Source organism: Zonotrichia albicollis, chromosome 3 (genome assembly GCF_047830755.1).
Source record: "Zonotrichia albicollis isolate bZonAlb1 chromosome 3, bZonAlb1.hap1, whole genome shotgun sequence".
Classification (NCBI taxonomy): Eukaryota; Metazoa; Chordata; class Aves; order Passeriformes; family Passerellidae; genus Zonotrichia; species Zonotrichia albicollis.
This window is the reverse complement of record NC_133821.1, coordinates 61,059,758-61,080,900: the sequence shown is the minus strand read 5'-3', so window position 1 is coordinate 61,080,900 and position 21,143 is coordinate 61,059,758. Positions and strand designations below refer to the sequence as shown.

At 40.2% G+C, this 21,143-nt stretch overlaps 2 protein-coding genes across 2 annotated transcripts in view; both read left to right on the top strand.

The window, feature by feature from the left end:
* MAP3K5 (mitogen-activated protein kinase kinase kinase 5) overlaps nt 1-18,086 on the top strand; it is a 97,931-nt gene extending 79,845 nt beyond the window's left edge. Inside the window, exons 20-30 of the mRNA XM_005489219.4 lie at nt 20-197; nt 1,010-1,030; nt 2,090-2,267; nt 2,355-2,523; nt 5,340-5,525; nt 8,711-8,816; nt 11,079-11,319; nt 14,029-14,141; nt 15,050-15,162; nt 16,044-16,120; nt 16,793-18,086. Of these exons, the coding sequence (XP_005489276.2) occupies nt 20-197; nt 1,010-1,030; nt 2,090-2,267; nt 2,355-2,523; nt 5,340-5,525; nt 8,711-8,816; nt 11,079-11,319; nt 14,029-14,141; nt 15,050-15,162; nt 16,044-16,120; nt 16,793-16,853 (1,443 nt within the window). The 3' untranslated portion in view covers nt 16,854-18,086. The remainder of the gene's footprint in view (nt 1-19; nt 198-1,009; nt 1,031-2,089; nt 2,268-2,354; nt 2,524-5,339; nt 5,526-8,710; nt 8,817-11,078; nt 11,320-14,028; nt 14,142-15,049; nt 15,163-16,043; nt 16,121-16,792) is intronic.
* A 2,054-nt stretch (nt 18,087-20,140) lies between these two features.
* Nucleotides 20,141-21,143, top strand: part of MAP7 (microtubule associated protein 7) — a 109,284-nt gene continuing 108,281 nt past the window's right edge. The window contains exon 1 of the mRNA XM_074537612.1: nt 20,141-20,414. The gene's annotated coding sequence lies outside the window, so the exon portion shown is untranslated. The remainder of the gene's footprint in view (nt 20,415-21,143) is intronic.

Here is a 21,143-nt window from a genome sequence, read left to right as displayed (position 1 = left end):
CTCCCTTTATTTGTCTCAGGTGGGGATGTTTAAAATACACCCAGAAATTCCTGAATCCATGTCTGCAGAAGCCAAGGCTTTCATATTGCGTTGCTTTGAACCAGATCCTGATAAACGAGCTTTTGCTCATGAGCTACTTATAGATGAATTCTTGAAGGTTTCAAGCAAGAAAAGAAAGTCTCCTTCAAAGCTCTCAGGTAAGCATTGCTAAATTCAATCTGGAAGTTTCCTCTTGCCCATGTTTCCTGGAACTGCTGATTTAGTCTTTAAGGGGAACACAGTGGATCTCCATCCCATGTGAATGCTCAGCTGTGGCCTTCTCTACCAGCAGCTTACTGCAGAAATGCTGTTTTATCAGAATTCTGTTACCATGTTGTCGCAGAAGGCAATTTATAGAAATATTTCTAGTATTTTTTTAAAGTCTGTGATTTTGTGCAGCTTTTATGGTTGTTGCATTTTTGTTTCATTTTTTCCCCTCTTTTTAAATTTGCATACGTTTTCATTGAAAAAATATTTATATAGAGTATATTTTGTGTAAGGTTAGAACAGGCTATTAACTCTCAGTGGAGTTTTCTACATAAGCAGAATTAATCTTTGTTCCATAGCAAATGTGCATACACTGCATTATTTTTGTTTCATGAAATTTCATTTCAGGAAATGTTCATTTCCTGTAGTGTTCTAAATTATGGAAAGTAGCAAAGGAGTTTTGAGAGCAGTAATAACATATTCTATTGTGTGTAGATATATACTTGGGAAAATATCTTCTGTATGTTTTTAGCATGATATTAAAGAAAGAATAATATCAGGTAAAGAGATGATAGTTGATGATCACTTTTATTGTAGTTTCCACCCCCTCAGAATAAAATTAAATTGCAATAAATTACACTTTTGGAGACTGCAGCCAGGAGAATTGAGATAATCCATAAAAATGGGAAGTTACCCTTTAGACTTTTCTCAGTTAATTTCAGCATATTTAACTTCCTTTTTTCTCTTTCCTTTTCTCACACAGTCCTTTCAGCCAACACAAATGGTGAGTTTTAACCTGCTTCTCCATCAAAACCATACCTGTGTAGATACTGTAGTTATCACTTACCTTGGTATAATTTCTCAACACTAAAAAGATGGAAAGAGAAGTGATCACAATTGTGAAGATAAGTGACCCTTCTCTGTTAGGAGCATCTAATTCATTGTGCATATCTGAAATACTGTTTTTAATCCTACCAGACTATGGCTTAATCGTGCAGGCAGGTGGGATTGTAGGGCTGTGCTGTCGTTTATGGGGACTTTTGGTGAAAACCAATGGCTGTTTCATGGTAGCCACAGAACCAAGGTTTATGGAGAATGATAGCATAGATTTTTATTAGACTAAATTCTGTAAGTGACAAACCAGAATGCATTTGGAGCCCCTTGTCAGACCAGGATATAGGATATTCCTCTCTTTCAGGAAATTAACTGGAAGAGTGCAGGAGGGAACTGAACACACACATAGTTACCTTCATGCTGAATTGATATTAAAGTACATTTTGAAATATGCATATGTGAAATAGATATGAGTAGTTTCCTGCAGTGGCAATGTGTGCTCTGGATTTAAAATTAAGTTATGACTTACCTGCATGTTTATTATTACTAGTCAATGGTTATGAATTAAACTTGTACAAATGAATTTGATGAAGAAATGTATCTTATATCTGTTTTAGTATATACACTTATATGTAGTGTATATATAAATATATACACCCATAATATTAAGATCTTGGAAGGTGCTTGGATGACTTACCCTGTAGAAAAGTTCTCCTATTGCTGGAAGTCATGATAGGGGATGCACATTCACTTCAGTGTTGAAGTTCTGTGAATGAACTCTCAAGAAGCCCAGCATTTCCATCTTTCAGGAATAAAAACATACCTGAAAGATAACTCTATTCCAGACAAAAAATTTTTAGGTGTTTTTTGTCAATTTTTCTCTAATATTTTGTGTTTTGTGTATGTGGGAAGGCTGGAGTTTTTCTGTCTCCTCTGAAAAAATAATCTTCACTTCAAAACTCTGATGGCATTATTAAATTCTAATTTCTGAATATTCCTATACAAATAGAGTATCTTCGGAGCATATCCTTACCTGTCCCTGTTCTGGTGGAAGATACAAGTAGCAGCAGTGAATATGGTTCTGTCTCACCTGATACAGAATTAAAAATTGATCCATTCTCTTTCAAAACAAGAGCCAAATCCTGTGGAGAAAAAGATGGGAAGGGAATCCGGTCCCTTTTTCTGAGGTAAAGACCTACCTGACATTTTTGTTAGATTAGGAATGTGTGCATCAGGATGGGTTTTGTAATGTTTCTTTTCACTGTGTTATTCAGCATCCCAGATGAACATTTTGAGGATCACAGTGCACCTCCTTCACCTGAAGAGAAAGATTCTGGGTTTTTCATGCTGAAGAAGGATAGTGAAAGGAGAGCCACCCTCCACAGAATATTAACTGAGGACCAAGAGCAGGTGGTGAGGAACCTGATGGAAGCTTTGACTCAGGTAATTCCAGAGGGCAGCAAGAATTTTATGGAATTCTATGACTTCTCTGCAGTTACCTGGAACTCTTGAAATTAAACACAGTAGTGCAGCTAGAAATGAAGTTTGATTAAACTAGAAAGCATACAACATGTAAGCTTTTTTTTTTACTGTTTGATTTGGGCTATTAAAAACAGGCTTTGAAATTGTTCATGATGCATTAAATAGGCCTTTTTTGTTTGTAATTACTATGTATATACCTGGGTATTAGCACTGGCAAGACAACAGAAAAACATGTTTTCATGATACTCTATTTTTCCAGTGCTTTTCAAATTTGAGTAACTCATATAAGGTAGATGATCTCCAGGAGTGGATTATCTTGACCCCCTTTTAAAGTTCTGTGTTCCAACTGACTGGTTTGACAAAGGGAGGTTTGGGTCCTTTGGCCTGCTCTGGCCTTATGTTAGGCTATTGTATAGAAAAAATGGGGCTGATGGATACACCATTGCCTCCTAGCCAACAGCCATTACAGGGGAAAGAGGGGGCTGGGAAGAAAACAAATTGCACCTATCCTTCAGTGCTGTTGGGAGCATGTATGGAGGGATGATGTAGTAATTGTGAGAACTTCAACAAACAACAAAATAATTGCAGAATGACCTTTTGGCACTCTTTTGTGGGGATGATTCATTATGATGATGTGTCAGTTCAGGACAGCACTGAAGAAATAACAGATCATGACCTCACTGCTAAGTGTTGCAACACTGTAATTGGATGACAGGATTTTTTGTTCTTGTTTGTGTGTGTGTTAGTAGTTAATTGATTCACTTCACTCTCAAGGCAAAGTATTGCTGGTCTAAAACATTTGTATAAAACGTGACAGCTCATCTTCTAAAGACACTAGTGTTTAGAAATTGATGCAAAACAGTATGATTATTATGCATGTAAATGGAAATGGGTGCCATGCAAATAAAAACAGCTTCTAACTCTTGGGACCGGGAGAGAGTAACCCACAGTTATCCTGGTAACTACAGAAAATGTTAAAAGATAAGGCAGTGCGAAAGACATTTGTGATCTGTGCTTTGTGAGAGTGTGTTGTAAAAGACACAGTTTTTGCATGTGTATGCAAGTAATAATCAGTGATTGTGAGAGGCTGAAACTCAGTCACAAATCCCAGAGAGTGTGCTCTGTGTTTCATGCATTTCTCAGCTTGGGCTGGAACAGCTTGAGAGAGGAGACACAGAATTTTAGAGCCAAAGAGTTCAAAACTCATGTTCATGTGACTGGCTGCCCTTCAAAAGGATGCTGAGCTCTGACTCCCAAAGACTGTTTTCTCCCTTGACAAATGCTACTAATAGAACAAGCCTGGCTTGCTTGTTAGGCCTCATCATAGGGTTTAGGATTTCATAGAGTTTTTCTCTTCACAAACACTTTTCACAAGAAAGCTTTCAGCAAAGTCATTGGGTTTGAGGGCTAGGGAGGAGAATGCCCCTCACAAAATGGGTCACTATTTCTAATTAGCAAGTCATAATGCTCTTCCTGTCCCCACAGTGCCTCATGCCTTGGTGGACTTGGATCTTCTAGTCCAGGGCTATGGTGTGCATTTACCTATCTGCCCTAATGGCTTTTTAATTATTTACCTGGAAAGAAGATTGGCTACTGCAGAGCATTGAGAGATCCACTTCTGCATAGAAAGTCATCAGGTGAATTCTTCAAGGCAGATCAAGATCAGAGGCTAGGACCTTTTATCTCAGGTGGATGTTTTAGTCAGTGGTATTTTTGACTGCACTAGAAGTTTTTTTAAGCTTCATTCTCAATAAAATTATCCTTGTTTCATCCTGATCAGAATTGCTTGACTATAGTTAAGAGCTTAGTGTTACTGGCAAACAAGAGCTCTTGGTGTCTGGCCAGCCATAACATTCATGGCATAAAATTGGCAAATGCAATAGAACCAAACGCCATATGTCCTTCTTTTACAGAAATCAATGTTGGATGTCCTTAGTCTATATAAATATTTACTTTACTTCCTTCAGAATAAGCATCTAATACTTCATGTTGAACTACAACTCTGGCTTAATTTAAGATTTGGCTTTGAAATTTGCATTCACTTGACATAACTTTACTTATAAGAGCAAAGACAGTGCTCTGCTTCCTGGTTACTTAGGCTGGTTATTCTGATGAATGCTTTTGAGCTTTTTGCTTTTAGTAGATCATGCTCACAAAAGCTTTTTAAAAATAGGCATATGAATATTTATACTAGAAAGGTGAGATCTTTGTAGACTTGCTTTAAGAACAGTCAAGTGTAGAAGTTCTGTATTAAGGGAAATTAGGAAATTACATAAGAAACAAGCAGTACCTTTGTGAGCCTCCTGCATAATTGACTAATCTCTTCTTTTAAATGCTGCTGTAGGACTTTGCACATTGTCTCTGAGAGGTACCCAGAAATTAGAAGCACTGCAAAGCATGTGTGTGTTTGCAATTATGAGTCATTTGTAGTACCCAGTGTACAGTACATTTATTCATATCCTTTATTCATTGCTGTAGAAAGACACATACACACTGCAGTGTGCACACATTCTTCAGCAAATGGTGTAAAATGAAGTCAGCCACTTGTTCAATGAGTTCCCCCCTGCCTGTCCCCAGGGAGCCCAGCCCCAGAGCTCTGTGCTGCTGCAGTTATGCTGCCACCAGCACCTGACCTGCAGCTGCACCTTCCCCTTAACCATAGCAGCAGTTTCTGAAAACCCATACTGCCAGCTGACATTATTAACTGAAGTCTTTCTGGATGTATGTTTCAAAAAATATGACTATCAAAACTATTTCTTTTCTCTCTCTTCTGCCAGGGAGCTGAAGAACCCAAGCTAAAATGGGAACATATCACAACACTCGTTTCCAGCCTCAGAGAGTTTGTACGGTCCACTGATCGCAAAATCATCGCAACCACACTTTCAAAATTGAAGCTGGAGTTGGACTTTGACAGCCATGGTATCAGCCAAGTGCAGCTTGTGCTGTTTGGTTTTCAAGATGCTGTAAGTTGCATTTTTACTCAGAAACTTGTTCACCTAAACTGAAAAAAACGAAACAAACCAGGACCAAAGTGAACTTGTTTAACTTCCACCCAGAGCTGCTGAAACGATAATATTTGAGGGCTTTGAAACTGTAATAGCAAAATCTGAACCCACAGCAGTGACTTGGTTTGGTTGCCTTGTGATCCTTTGGCAGGACACAGACCCTGAACTGAGATCTTACTGATTAAAGATATAGCAAGTTCAGAATAATTGTGTGAATATTGTGTAATAATAGTAAGGCAGGAAAGCCTTTTTTTAAAAATCTCATTTTTGAAGGTTTCCTGGGTAATAAGACTAACAGTAAATGTCAGGTTTATCCTACATAAATGCAGATCTCCTAAACTTCTCTTACAAATTAATGCATTGCCCCCCATAGTAGTCTATCTAGCTTGTAATACTATATTAATTCTTATTTTTAGTATTTTGGTTAGCAGATTTCTGCCAAAATAAAATTCTCATTTCAATTTATAATAAGCAGGATAAGGAGGATTGTTACTTTTCTACCAATGATAAATGCAACATTTATAATTTTCTACATTGAGCAGCCAAACACATGCATGGGTAGCCCTTAAATAGCCAGTTTACAAACAGCAAATGTTTTCTTATGGTATGTATTTAAGTGTTAGTTCCCAAACAGTTAGGCTTAATTATTAAGATGAATAATGAACATGGGAGGGTGCAGCTGTGCTGAACATCACTTGACCAGACTGAAGTCATGTAGTTGAAATGAAATGACAATTCAGGTAGGTATTTGAGGTGGATGAGCCTTTTAGAATTCAAATCTAGGGCACTCAGAGAAGTAGAAGACAGTTCAGGAAGGATGGCATAGCATGTAAAGTGTTGCATCTAACAAGATTATATGCTTTTATTAAAAATAAGTGTTAAATGAATCTGTGAAAGAGATCTTTCTACAAATCAAAAGTTTTTGATTCTTTTGAGTATGTTTTCAGCTCTCTCTATTAATCTCATATTAATATTGTTTTGATACTGGAGGAGAAAAAATAAGCATACAAGGTCAAGAGAACAATGCAGGGGGTAATAGTACAAATATTTGTACTGTTTTGATAGATATGTTGCTGGGCATCAGTTGTTTGGTAGTAATTTCCTGGGTTGTATTCTTATCAGTAAAAAATTTACTTTCTGTTAACTTCATAATTGCAAGTTGCTTTTTTTTACTGATAAGTGTCTCTGTCATTACTATCTGTTATTTAACTAAACCCATAGAAAGTTAAAGAAAAACTTTGCTTTATATGTCTGCAACTTTAATTATTTTGGCCATACAATAGATTTCTATTCTACACTGAAATCCAGGACATTATCAAGACCTCAGATGCTGCAGAGACTGAGGCACTGCTAAAAGTGAGGGAAAGTAGTTCCCTTGCTCTTGGTACTTAATAAGCTGATCTTAGGTTACAGTGCTTAATAATCACAACATCCTTATCAGACCAACCAAGAAAAAGTAATTTTGTGATGCCATATAAATAACTAAATCACATAATTATGGATGGTTGTGATCTTGGCAAAGTTAGATTTTGTTTCTTCAGTGCTCAATAAAGCTAGACTTAGCTAAACACGTCACTGTCTCGGTGGCAGTCGCTTTGGGAAGGTGCAAAGTGCTGGCACAGGGTGGCTGTGCTGCCTCAGAGGGCAGTGGGCAAGCCTTAGGGGCAGCTGCTGCCCAGGTGCCAGGCCCAGGGCAGGCTCCCTGGCACTGCACAGCTCCCAGTCCAAACACAGTGTCCAAGTGCCACCTCGTGGCCACTGGCCATAGAACGGAGCAGACTCAGGTACTGCTGTGCTGGGTGGACCCTGGCTGGCAGCTAGAGGAAAACCCCTACCCAGTCACTCATTCACTCCCTCCCAACAGGAGGAGGGAGAGAATTGGAAGGACCAAAAGTGAGAAAATTTGTGGGTCAAAATAAAGATTGTTAAATAAATGAAAGGGGGAGAAAAAGCTCACAAGTGTTGCAAAAGCAGTCAGTCACCAACAGCAGACTTGTGCCCAGCCAGTCCCTGAGCAGCAGCTCCTTTGGAAAAAGCAGCCTCTAGTTTATTGCCCATCATGACCTTATACAGAAGGGAATATTTCCTAGGTCAGCTGCTCCAGCTGTGCCAGCCATGTGCCCCTCCAGCCCCTAGTCCACCCACAGCCCCCTCACTGCTGGGGCAGTGTAAGGAACAGAGGCAGCCTTGACAGCCTCTAAGTTTTGCTCAGCAGGAGCTGAAACGTGTTTTAGTCAAGGCTGTTTTAGTCTAAAACATAGCACCATGTGGACTGCTGTGAAAGAATTTAACTCCATCCCAACCAAAGCCAGTGCAGGTACCTGCATAAATTACTGCATCACTGAATACTCTTTTTGGCAGTGAAAATAGTAGGATTAGTAACTTTTACATATCCTCTGAAGGCATCATTTGTGTGACTTCAGTCATTTTTTACAGAAAGGTCATCACAGATTGAGGGAATTGAGCTTATCTCTTTTGTAGGAAGAGTGAAATATCTTTTTTCCACTTTTTTTCATAATCAGTAGTGGCTCCTTTTTTTATAATGCTGTAACTTGATAGTTTTGTATGTTAAATATGACTCAAAGCAGTTTGTAAGCAGGTCTGTAGGCAATTGGGAGCAACCCAGTGTAGAAAACCATCAGACTGTAAGAAGCAGAAGGAAAGAGAAAATGGTACAGCACACAAATGAAGTTCCCTAATTGTTTAAACTAACATTAATTAACTAGTTTCAGAATTAAGTAGGAGCAGCATTACATTAGTTCTTTTGTATTTCCTACAATTGTACTTTAGAATAGACAAGTAGTGCTCAGAGCAAGCAGTGAAAGTGATGCCAAAAAAAGCAACAAGATTAATTAGCTTCAGCTGCAAGCCTTTCATAACATAGTCCTTGTTATTTGTCTTGCTTGCATTCTTTCGAAGTTTCTCTCCACAGTCACCTAACACACGAACCAGTACTTGATGAAAAATACAACATATTGCTTGACTTATATTAAAATAGACAAAGTTGATAATGTTGCTGTCAAGAAATAATTGTAATCATCTGCTCGGATATAGCATCTAGAAGTTTAAATGTTTCATATGACATATATTCTCATTTTAAGCTGTGGGATATGTAATATCTGAACTGAATTTTCTCTCACTAGGTCAATAAAGTTCTCCGAAATCATAATATTAAGCCACATTGGATGTTTGCGCTGGACAGCATAATCAGAAAAGCTGTGCAGACTGCTATTACAATTCTGGTCCCAGGTGAGTCATTCTTAATACTCAGCAAATATTTATCAGCTGATCTCTTTAAACATGCTTTAGAGTTGTGATCATGATGCTTCACTTAGGATTTTGAAACCAGCAGTGGCCTTTTTCCTGTTCACTGTCTGCTTTGCAATTCAGCAATTAATCTGTGTATTGTTCAAGCTGCATTGGAAAGCACCTTTCCACAATGTGTAATCTAAATGATTCTGCAATACGGTGAGTAGTAGTAGGTTAAGGTGCTCTGGGACCTAATTTTTTGAGGTGCAAAATGTGGCCTATTGCTTATGGCCAGAAGCTGTCTTTAAAAAAACCCCAAAATACAACAAAACCAAACAAGCCCAAAACCTTGAATTAAAACCTGCCAAAACCAAACAAACAGGTCTGCAGCGCCTGCAATTTCTACCTTGTATTTTAAATGTGGATTTAGGGTGTATGGCTTCACTGAGGGAAAGAGTCTGTTTAGATGAAACTGTAGCCCATTCTGTTACTTCTCTATCTATTTCCAAGTTGAGTTTTTCTGCTTCTTCTTAACTTCTAATGCTGGAATTAATGGTGATATTTTCAAATATCACAAAATAATTTTCATTTAATGCTTTAAGTCAGAATACTTACATTCCTGTTTCCTGCAGTGGATTGAGTCTTAGATTATCAATAAGGGGATCTGAAAATTACTTTGAAAGTTACATCTACTCCTATTCTCCTTACTTTCCATATCCCTAGCACAAACAACAGGATATAAGTAGAGTTTATGTGTTACTTTCAAGTCACAAAGAAACTCCTGTCTTCTGATTAGAATGCTGAACACCTCTCACAGGCATGTACTTCATTGCTGTGTAATAGGAGTAACTACAATTCCTCCTTAGTAGTGTGTTCTTCCCTATACAGCTCAGTGACAGTATTAATTGTAGGTGGTCAAGCTTAAACAAAAGCCTCTGTGCCCCAGTGGTTTTCAGGCACTGATCATCTGCTGCTTCTCTACTTCTGATTACTTTCCCTTGCCTTCGTCTCACTCTTTTTTCTTAATTATTTTTCTTATAATGTGGAGATTTATCACTGCCCTTAACACTTCTAAAAGTTATGGGATGTTTAAGGAATGGTACAAAGCCAATTTTATGCTGCCTGGTGGTGAACAATGGCAAAGAACATGTACATCCTGCTTATAAGAGCAGAAGTTCAAAGCAAATCCAGACATATTTGCCTAGCAATATTTGGGTAACTGCTACATAATAAATCTGCTTTCCTGAATTTAGAGGAAGCACAGCTCTGTTGACCTTATTATATTCAGCCTTGAGAAAGGTATGTAGCATTGAAATGAAGAGGTGAAATAGATCAAGGAACAAAACGTCTTTTGTAAGGAAGAGAAACATACTTGTTAGTTTAGTTACTCAGCAGAAAGGGCATGAAGCAAGTGGGATTCAGGAAAAAAATTACATTTTGGTGAGGAGACTAGAGGGAGTTCTTAGCAATAAGGAGCCACAATTGAAGGAAAGAAAGAAGAAAGATTTATATTAAATAGTTAGAATAAACAAACAGATGTTGTTAACACTAATAGGTTGTGTAGGAGTGTCAGATCTAGCATACACATCTTGCATACCTGGTAGGCTCTGGCAGGTAGTTTAAACAGGGAACAGAAACTAGGGTATAGCTTTGTGTTTGTAGTTGTGTGGATGTGCATCATTACAAAAAAGGCAGCGTTCCCTCTGATAAGTAGAAGGGAAGTGTGCTTTTAATTGTTGGGAGAGGGGCCTTTTAGTAATTTCTTCTCTATGTTTGAATGCAATTTTTTGGTGAACATGGTATTCTTATAAGGATGGAATGCTAAATATGCCAGAGCAGCAACAGTAGGAATACCTGGATAGAAAAGAAATAATGGTTATTTGTTCAGTAAAATGTTTCAAGTCAGACACATAAGAAAATGCAAACTACTGAGAATGAAATTAAACAAAAGAAACCCTGCTATACTTCAGCACAATTTGACATTAAATGGTAGCCAAATCAGGAATCATGTTCATACAGATGTTTGTTTTTTACAGCTCTTTGATAGGCAGAATAATAACCTGCATAAACAAAAGTGCTGTTATGTTTTGAGTGATCTTAAACCCCTAGAAAATATCTCTTGTCGTGTTACAGAAATTTCAGGTCTGCTGTAACCAAAGCTATAGGATAATCTGGAAACAATCACTTGGGTCTGCTTTTGTTTTAATATTTAACTTATGTTTAACTTCTTTGGTGGTTTTTCCCTTGCTTATATTTTAATAGAATTGAGGCCACATTTTAGCCTTGCATCTGAAAGTGATACAGCTGATCAAGATGATATAGAAGTTGAAGATCAAGATGAACAGCCTCAGAATCAAACCATCCAGCAGCCTTGCATTGTCTTGGAGGATGCAGTAGCTACCTCAGGTGTAAGCACACTCAGCTCCACGGTGTCCCATGACTCCCAGGCTGCTCACAGATCACTGAGTGTCCAGCTGGGCAGGCTAAAATTAGAGACAAACAGGTAAGTCTGGGCATCGGGAGACAGGGACACTAGCCTGCTCACAGCAGTGTGCTTTGGTTAGCTTTCAAAATATATGTAAGCTGGAATACCAGTGACAGTGCCAAAATTCCATTGCAGTGTAAGTTGTTCCCTTTAATGATCATCCTTTTTTAGCTGTGACTGATCACTTACATAGTTGTATGAATTTCAACAACACCAGAGTGAAGCAAGTTAAGGTCAGACTTGATTTCAGGTGCCCTTTCAGGGAAGGTCTGTAAAACACTGACTTGCTGCCAAACTTCTGCTTTTTCTCTCTTTGGTGTGCTCTGTGTGGCTGATAAATGGTGTTATGTTTTGTTTCCATTAAGGCAGAACTTACTGTTCTTTTCTATAGCTATTCTCAGCAAGTGAACTCAAGCTAATAGACAGCTACACAGGAACTCCATAAGGAAACTACTTCAGATTTGTTTTGTGTACACTGCAAGGAGGATCTGTGCTTACCAGCAATCATTAGCTTTTTATCAAATAGAGAAAGATGGGGAAAATAGGTGTTTTGCTTAAGAGAAGAAATGAAATGCTTTTTTTTTCAGAAATATGTCTTGCACTTTGTGCAAGTGAAAAGTGGTTCTTAGGGGTTTTGTTGTTTTTTAAGAAATGTCAGAGAAAAATCCAAATCATCTTCTATATATTTTGTTTTCTTTTCATTAAAATATACCAAATAGTCTAGTTAAAATAGATATTTCACTTTTGCAGCATGTGATTTATGACACTGACCTCAGTAAATTTTAAATGTGACCTTGATAGAAGGAGAACATGTCTTCAATAAGACAGTTGTCATCCTGGTAGAAAATTCATTGGAGCTACATTTTCATTTGAAATTAAAATATTAAATTACACTTTACTTTTACCTGTCTCTGAGAAGGTTGCCATAATTAGAGTAATTCATTAGACTGCACTGTATTTAATAAAGTATCAGTATCTTGGGGTCCTTATGTCACAATTAATTTTTTTTACTTGTGACAACTGAGAAATATTTTGATTGTCTTATTGTTATACCTAGAGAAATACATAAATATTTTAGATTGACTCACTTTACTTCCCCAGCTTATGGTGGGGAATAGCCTCCAAAGTGATCTGCTTGAAGAAGTACTTTTTTTTGCTAGCATTTTGTTTCTGTAAATTTCTCAAATGCAAAGCCTTTGGCCAAATAATCACATCCAGTCATTCATGCAGAAATTTTTAATAAATAATAGAGAATTTTAAAAAAATATTTATGAAAGCTTTATTGACACAAGCAGCAAGCAGTTTTCAGGAGAAAATAATGGATTATTTTATAGGCCCTGAAGGCCTTTTCCAACCAGAATAGATAGACTAGGAATAAATTAACTGAAAGGTGACCTGTCTGGACAGAGTATCAGTTTGCACTGAGAATACACCCTACACCCAAGCTGCGGGTGTAGATGCAGCAAGCAGCTCTGTTCCCATGCAGTGTGGACTTGGTAAGGTTTCTTAGCTCAGGTGTGGAAGCACTCAAGTGCAAATATGTTTCTAGTGGGCCTGCATGCAAGCTAAAAGTAGGGCAAGATGTTTTTACAATGCAATCATGTGGGATTCAGTCTACCCCTGTGCAAAGGCAGGTAAGGGGCTTCTGTGGCATATTTTCTAACTGAATTCCTGTCTTTCAGAAAAGGGTTGCAGTGCTCAGCTGGTATAAATGAAAAAAAAAATTAATACATGGATAAATAAAAGGAAACATGCTGAAATAGAACAGTTGTTGCATAGTTCTCAGGCTGACAGAGGTTTCAAGAAAAGGATGAAGATGCTGCAGTCCTTTCAAGGCAGAACTTCTGAAGACTCAGGAGTCAATTTTAGGTTTATGAATCTGCTCTCCATGTGCAAATTTTGATCAAGTTCCTAATAAGATATCATTCATAAGTCCTGCATTTTACTAAACCAATCTTCTAAAAGAACAAATTACAGCAGTTTTACATACTAATTTTCCATTATATTCTATTTTCTTTTGATCAGCTCAAATGGTGCTAGCCACTGAAATCTACAGGTTTCTCTCTGGGTTTGTCTTATGAAGGAGGTCAAACATGAGTTTCAATTTACTTCAGCTTTACATTCTCAGAAATAATTGCTTAGGGAAGTAGGCAAGTATTTTGCCTCCTCTTTTCTCACTCTTAATATAGTCTAGGAGGGCAGGCACAAAGTGCCTTATATGTGAGGAAGGGACAGCCCTTGTGTGGTTGAGAAGCTTTTTTCATATTTATGAAATGCAACCATATGTTTTCACCACATTTTCATCACTGCTCTACCCTTTCCATACCTTTGAAAATGTCTGCTGGAGAGACGTGAACTGGCATTTTTCTTTACAAAGGTTTAGCCCTTAGATTATGAACCACTTTGATATTTGTTCTCAGTTCCAGTTTTGTTTAAAACAGGGCACAGGCTGTGGAAATTTTACTGAAATATTCTACCATACCACTTGTTTAGTGGGTGAATGTTTCTGTGGATGCTGGTGTGTTTGGGGCTTCTGTATGAATGTTTGTGTCTTGATATAGATCAAAATCAATCTGTTGTGAAAGAATATACCTTCAGTGAAAGCTGAAGAATTCTGTCCTTGTCTTTGCCACAAATGTTTCCGGTTAAGGTATAGTAAGATCTTTCCTTTCCTGAAAATTTGAAGCTACTGAAGGAAATGGGTTTTTTGTTCTCATTACTTCACAGGTTATTGGAGGAGTTAGTTCAAAAGGAGAGAGAATTTCAAGTCCTCTTGCATCAAGCTATAGAAGAAAAAGACCAAGAGATCAGGAACCTACAGCTCAGGTCACAGCCAATAGGTAAGTGAGAAGAATTTTTGAAGAAAAGTTTCATACTCGCTACAGATGAAAAAGTGCCAGCTAAATGTCTGTCCATTTTATTGAGGTAGCCTCAGCAAAGATGCTTTATTGTGCTGCTTCTGGTAGGGTTTGCTCTGAAGTAAGAATGTACACTGTGGAAACAAATTACTGGATTTGTTAATCACAGTACAAGGAATGAGTACGATTTGAATATTTTTGTTTGTGATAATATGGAAGAGAGCAAGGCTCATATCCTACTGAATAAATATTATTCCTAAAGAGGATAATCTAGTATGTTTAGATATATGTTCCTTGAATTACAGACTGTTCCAATTGTTACAGTGAAAGTTCAAGAGGCGAGATGCAAATACACCTAATTGGTGAGATGCAAATGCAACTTAAATGTTACTGAGAAAAGCCGAGTTTGCTGTGTCTGCCCTGAAGAAGGTGGAAGTGCTAATGCAGTTTGATATTTCTGTGTAATGTGCTTCTAAGTGTTGCTTCCAAAAGCAGCTGATCCTCAGCCTAAGACATTGCCTGTGCAGCAATTTTATGAGTTACACCGAACAGTTCAGTTAATTGATGCAACAACCTTAGTGTAGAAAGAGTGACAGTGAAATTGATGTGCTTGTACTAGCAAAAGTCATTTTCAGAAGAGGGCAGAAAAATGCTGCGTGTGTCAATGTTCACACTATTTTAACTGTACCCTTAACCAAGCAGAGAAATTAATGTATAACTGTCTATAAATTGGAATTAAGTGTGTTCTTTGGGAATTGGCATTTATTTATGGGTATACTGGCATTCTCCACTTGAAGGAAAAGCTCACTGAAGAAAGTGCTTGAGGAGTCAAAAATGACAAGAGGTTGCTTTGGCAACACAAAACCTTGTCTCAAATATACTTGTTCCAGATATTCCTGGATTGTCTGTCCGTCATCGTCATTCCACTGGCACTGGGACCGAAGACCCTGATCTCATAAACTGGCTGAGAGTTCATGGAGCTGATGAGGCCACAATAAACAAGGTAGCAATGATCCCATCCACTGCCTGGCACAGTTGCAGTACTGTTTTGTGACTCAGTTTAAAAAATACCAAACCTTTCTAATTACTTCAGCACATTTTGAGAGATTAATTTGTTTTCAGAGGATAGGGAAAAGCCATGAATGTGAAGGCCTTCATAAATATAAAGTACCATTAATAGTTCCTAAATATGATTGTGAATAAAGCAATAAAATATCCTGGTAAATAGACACTCTTGGGTTTTCAGTGTCTTCACACACTGCAGCATTCCTGCTGATGATACTCTGGATACAGGATACATGTTCACCCTTAGCTAGCTGTGCTACCATGAAATATCCTGAAGTAGATCAGTCTGCTCTGCAGCAAATTATATAACTTTAGAGGTGTTAAATATTTCAGCTAATTTAGGAATACCTGCATGTAGTTATCACTCCTACAGATCAGACCAAAGGTTCTTCCAGGTTCAATGACATCAAATTTAGATGCCATTCTTGAAAATGTACATCTTAACTGTTTGAATTTCCTCATGGATTAAATGTGCTATTACTTATGGTACAATTTGTGTTCAGTGAAGTCTGTAATTCTGTGATACCGGTGGTAGCAATAGAAATGCCAGTTGACATAGGTTTTGAGTAGCTGTAATAGCATTACATCTTTCAAGTTGTGTCTGGTATGCCGATGCAGAGTATACAGTGTAAAATTTAAATAGTTTCACTGTATTTGTAGAAACCATGTTTTTCTGTTGCATGTACTACATTTCAGCCCAATTTTGGGTTTCTCCCAAATTTACCCTTCTATTTTTAGGGGCAGATGATTCTAGCAAGATGAGCTTAGGAATTTAAATAATATTTCTAACAAAATGTTCATTTAAATTTCTTTCTGCAGTTCTTGGCTGAAGACTATACCTTAACGGATATTCTCTGCTATGTTACACGAGATGATCTGAAATGTTTGAGACTGAGGTAATGCTTCAGAGTTAAATGAACTGTGCTTTGTAAGAAGAAAAATTGATACTAAGTCTCTATTTATTGCACTGTGTGCAATTCTATTAAAATAACTAACACTTTGCAGTATGTCTTTGTATACTGACACATTTCTGCCAAACAGCTGATACTATTTAAATCTCAAAATAAGCTTTTTTCTATTGAAGGCAAAATTTTAAGGTAAAGCATTTACCTTACAACTGGAGACCCTAGATATCCCATTAGAGCCTTGCTTTTATTTTAAAAAGAAGAGCTAGAAAATCTTTCAGTAGTTTATTATCATCATCAGACTTCAGAAACGTTACTCATGGACTGTAAGTAACACATTTCACCTGATCATGCCAGGTGTATAGGTCATCAACTTGCATCATGTTGGAAGTCAAATGTGGGTTATGCAAGTCCTTTGGACCAGAAGTCTAAATTCCAGACAGCAGGCATCTGCCAAGTGGAAAGATTGCCCTGTCTTGTAATCAGAAAAGGACTCTGTTCCTTGTTTGAGTAATGCATGTTGGATTTCACCTTTGATCAACCTTCCCACTGAATATCATTGATCAAAACCAGAGCAAGAAAATCAGAAAGCACCTCAGCTGGAAGGCTTTCAGACTAGAGAGTTTCTTTGTACCTGAGTGTCTTTATGATTTTTCTTTACAGAGGAGGAATGCTGTGCACGCTCTGGAAGGCGATCACTGACTTTCGAGAGAAACACGCCTGACACTGATATTTTTTTCTTTGCTTCTCTGCAGAGATGAAAAGATTTCCTTTCAGCCAGAGCAGGTGTGCTGTCAGAAGGACTGTTGCACTTTAATCCAGTATTTGTTTACCAATGTTAAAAACACTGCAGCTTCCTGACTGCTTTTACTCCTATAATCCATAAGGAATCTGTAAACAACCTGCAACATTATTTTACTTTCAATGTTTTTACATGCAAGTTTTTCAACAATTTTTAGAAAACACACACACAAAAGTTATAAACTCATGAAATATTGTAGTTAAAGTAAGCAGATGTTAATTTCATGACAAGCTGATGTAAGATTTCATGTAACAGTACATCACTGGAACAAAACCAGAATGTGACAACTTTCAATTTCTTTGTAATATATATCAATATTATCTGTAGTACAGCTTCATAATTTCAATCATAATTAGATATTTTTCTTTTAGTGTGCAAGATCTAAAGGTAATTGTTTTTACCTACTGCCCTACATAGTTTAATATTGTTTATTTTTGGTAATTTAAGTTCTATGGTGCATTTGTTTTAGAGTTGTTTATGTACTACTGAACTGTACCAGTTGTATACACCTGAACCACGGTAATGTTAGCTTGTTCTAAAGCTATCTCTGACATACACAATTGAAAATAAAAATAACCTACGACTTACTTTTTCCTATATTTTTGGACTTATAAAATAATAACAGTGGTGTAGAACTGGAAAATATTGGAATAAAAAAAAAGAAAAAAATTCATACTGAGTATTAAGGGAACCTTTTTGATGCATCTTACATTTACTGTGATTTGAGTATGATAACCATAGCATTGAATATTTTCTTTGTTTTTTTCTATTCAGTCTTATTACAGTACTAACAAGCCATTACAGTACTAACAAGCCAAGACCAAACAAAATTCTTCTCTGGGTGCTGTACTTGAGAAATGAAAAGTCCTGCCTCCATGCGCTGAATAGTCATTGTGGACTGTTGTTTCTTTTTCTGCTTTTGTTTATGCAATGATTTTTTTTTTCTCGTGTGCAATGAAAAAGGGTGGTGGGTGTTCCCTGTCCATCCACTGTCATTGTCACTCCACTATTCTAGCACTGGGTATCAACAGATTCTTCTGGGGCATCTGCAAAAATTCCATTGTGGGTAAGACTTGCCTGGACAAGAAGCTACTTATTTTTCCATAAGCCTTGGTAACCAGTAAAAGGCTTATGCTCTTCATTTTTCAGGTCTAGCAGGTATTTTCAAAGAAAACCAATTTTTTTTTTTAACATAAACACATTGTCCTAATGTGTATACAGTAACTTTTGCTGGCTACAGTGCAACAATTATGTATTAAAAAATAAGACACAGAACAGTCAAATCATTTTAGTCAGATTTTTTTTTTTTACTCTGAAGATAGTTCTTTTGATTTTTAGGCATGGATGTATTCAACTCATTCCAAAAACTTCACTGCATTTCACTAGAAACACAACTACTGTTTATTAATTTCAACTGCTATTACAGCAGAAAACAATACATTTTCAAGGTAATTTTAAACACTAGAAGGACCAGAGGTGGAAGCTGACTTGTAGAACCCAAAACTTAAAAAAGACTTCACCCATTGAGAAGTAACCCTAAGACAATGAACTTCCCCCATTTGATTTTTGTGTGAAGCATGATCCTGTATTGGTCCAGCTTTTGAAACCCCTGGTTTCATGCAGTATGACTGGAAGGCAATTGCACTGCTCTGTTTACTTGGAAAGCGTGCAGCCTGTTCTCTATGACTCAGGCTGCTCAGAAATGCCAGCTATGTAAGGGAGAAAATTGTGATCGAGGTTTCCACTGAACATCTCCATGAGACATAGCCTGGAACCAGCTGGAATTAACTCCTGTGGTTCTCTGCTGGCTTTACCAGACCCAAGGTGGCTTCTGCAGCATTGCTCAGCAATCAGTTCTGTATTCTCTGTGGTGAGACTCTGTTGGATCTGATCCATGCCCAGGCCAGGCCATGTACACTTATGGTTCTCCAGCAATTCTGGTCTAAATGTGGTTCCCTAAGCAGCACAGCTAATCCATACAGATACTAGATCTGTGCACAAAAGCTTACGTAAGATCCCTACATCAGGCTACTTCATACAGATTGTACCAGATGTTACCTTTTACATCCTCAGATAAAACATGACACAACACTTTGGGAAGGTGTGCATCAGACAGATCAGCCTGGGATTCTTCAGCCTGGCTCCCTGGTGGGTGGCTAGAGCACAGGTGAGGGCTTTGAGATTACCTTAGTGCAGGATGTTGCTGAGGGCAACATTTTGACCATAGGGCATACCACTGGCTTTGAACTTGGATAGCCTCTTAGTCCTTGATCAGTGCTGTTCTAATCCAGGACTCAAGCTGACTGGCACCCTTACATCTCCCTTAAGGGAGCATAGAAGTAAAAGCTCGACCAAGGCAGTGCTGATTTTGCAGTCTTTTGCACCTTTCAGCATAGAGCCCAGCCTATTCTTCTATTACAGACACTCCTGCCCACAAGCCACAGGGTGTGTTTATCACCCAAGCCCCAAACTCCTTGTTTTAGAGCACAAATGGCTCTTGGTGCAACAGCAAAATATTAAACTCTCCTTTCCCTAGAAGACCTTGTGCTCTGAACTTAGCAGTTTCTGAAAGGGCGGTGCTCTGCATGGTGACTGAAGTTTGCTTGGTCCAAGTGCATCAGACCAAGGGAGCTGCCCCTCTCCACCTGCTTGCCTGCATCCACAGCTGCATCCTATGAGTTCTCCAATTCACCCACCCTCCTTCACCTCTAGTTCTGATGATTTGTGCTACTTACAAGCAGATGAAAAATCAAATGATGTTTTGATGCAGACTAGAACACTTTGAAGAGAAACACTCTTATGAGCCTGAAAAGCAGCACAAAGCAAGTTAAGGCAAACTCATAGGAAAGGTAACAGGACCATGACCTTTACAGAAGTGACTGACACATCGGCAGCTCTTCACAGAGCCTTTTTTTTTTGGAAGCAAGGAGTTGCACGCAGCTTTGGAAGCGGCACTTTAGGAGCACGTGCTGCAGGAACGAGTCTACGGCAGTGCAGCTCTTTCCCACACGATGCGGCGCATCGCCCGGGCTTGCGAGGCGGCCGCCACTCCTCCCACCTACTGCCGAGATGGCGAGCATCCCCAAACCTGTTTTTTCTCTCGGCGCCGGTACCGAACGAGCTGTGCCAATGCGGCGGGAGCTGCTCTGAAGAAAAAACTAATCACACCTGTGTGAACAGCGGCACCTCGGCAGCCCGGGCCGCCGCGGGGGCCGGGAGTGCGGGCAGCCACCCCCGCACCGCCACCACCACCGCTGCCGCCGCATAAGCGCCTCCAGCCCGTCAGAGGCGGCTGCTCCCGGGCCGCGGGGGCCGGTCCCGCCCTCACCTGCTGCCGGGCCGAGCCGCGGGCGGGGGCGGGGGACGGGGCGCTCACCTGCCCCGGGCCGCGGAGCCGCGGGGCGGAGCTCGGCGAGCAGCAGCAGCAGCAGGGAGCCATGGCGGAGGCCGCGGGCAGGAGCGGCCCGCGCCGGCGGCCCGCAGGTGAGCGGGGGCCGCGGCCGGCCGGGGCGGCGGGAGGGCGGCGCGGATCGGGCTGCGGCTGCGGAGCCCCGCGCTCCCGGGCGGCTGCGGGCGCCGTGCGGAGCGGGAGCGCGGCGGGGCCCGGCGGCGGCCTCGCCCGCAACAGGTGCGGGGGCGCTCGGCGGCCGCCCCGGCCGTGCGGGGACTTTGCTGCCTTTCCCCGGGCACCGCCGCGGCCTGGCCGGGGACAGCCGGGGGATCGGCCCGGGCGGCGGGCAGAGCTGCGCTGGAGGGGGCGGCGCGCCCGAACCGTGCAGCGAGACCCGTCCCAACCCCGCGCAGGGGCAGCGGCGGGGCCGCGCCGTCGCTCCCGGGTCGCTGCTGGTTCTTCTGGAGCCTCCGCTCCAAGGGCTCGGAGTGCGGCGGGGCCCGCACGGCGGCGGGGCTAACGCGGGCGCGGAGGGGTCTGCAGGGGGCGGCCGCCGGGCTGCGGGCTTTGAGCGCGGCTGGAGGTAGCGCCGAGCTCCCGCAATAAGGGAGGGCTGACAGCCGCAAGACGCCGCTAACGGGGACGGGTGAGCCCCGGCGAGGGCGGAGGGACGGCTCGGCAGGGTCAAGGTAGCCGGTGGCAGCGCCCCGGTGCCCGCCGAGCGAGGCCCGCTGCGGGCTTTGGCTGCGCCTCAAACGCGTGCGAGCGACGGGCTGCTGCGAGCCCTTATTTCCTACAGGGAAAGCGGGGAGATGACCTTG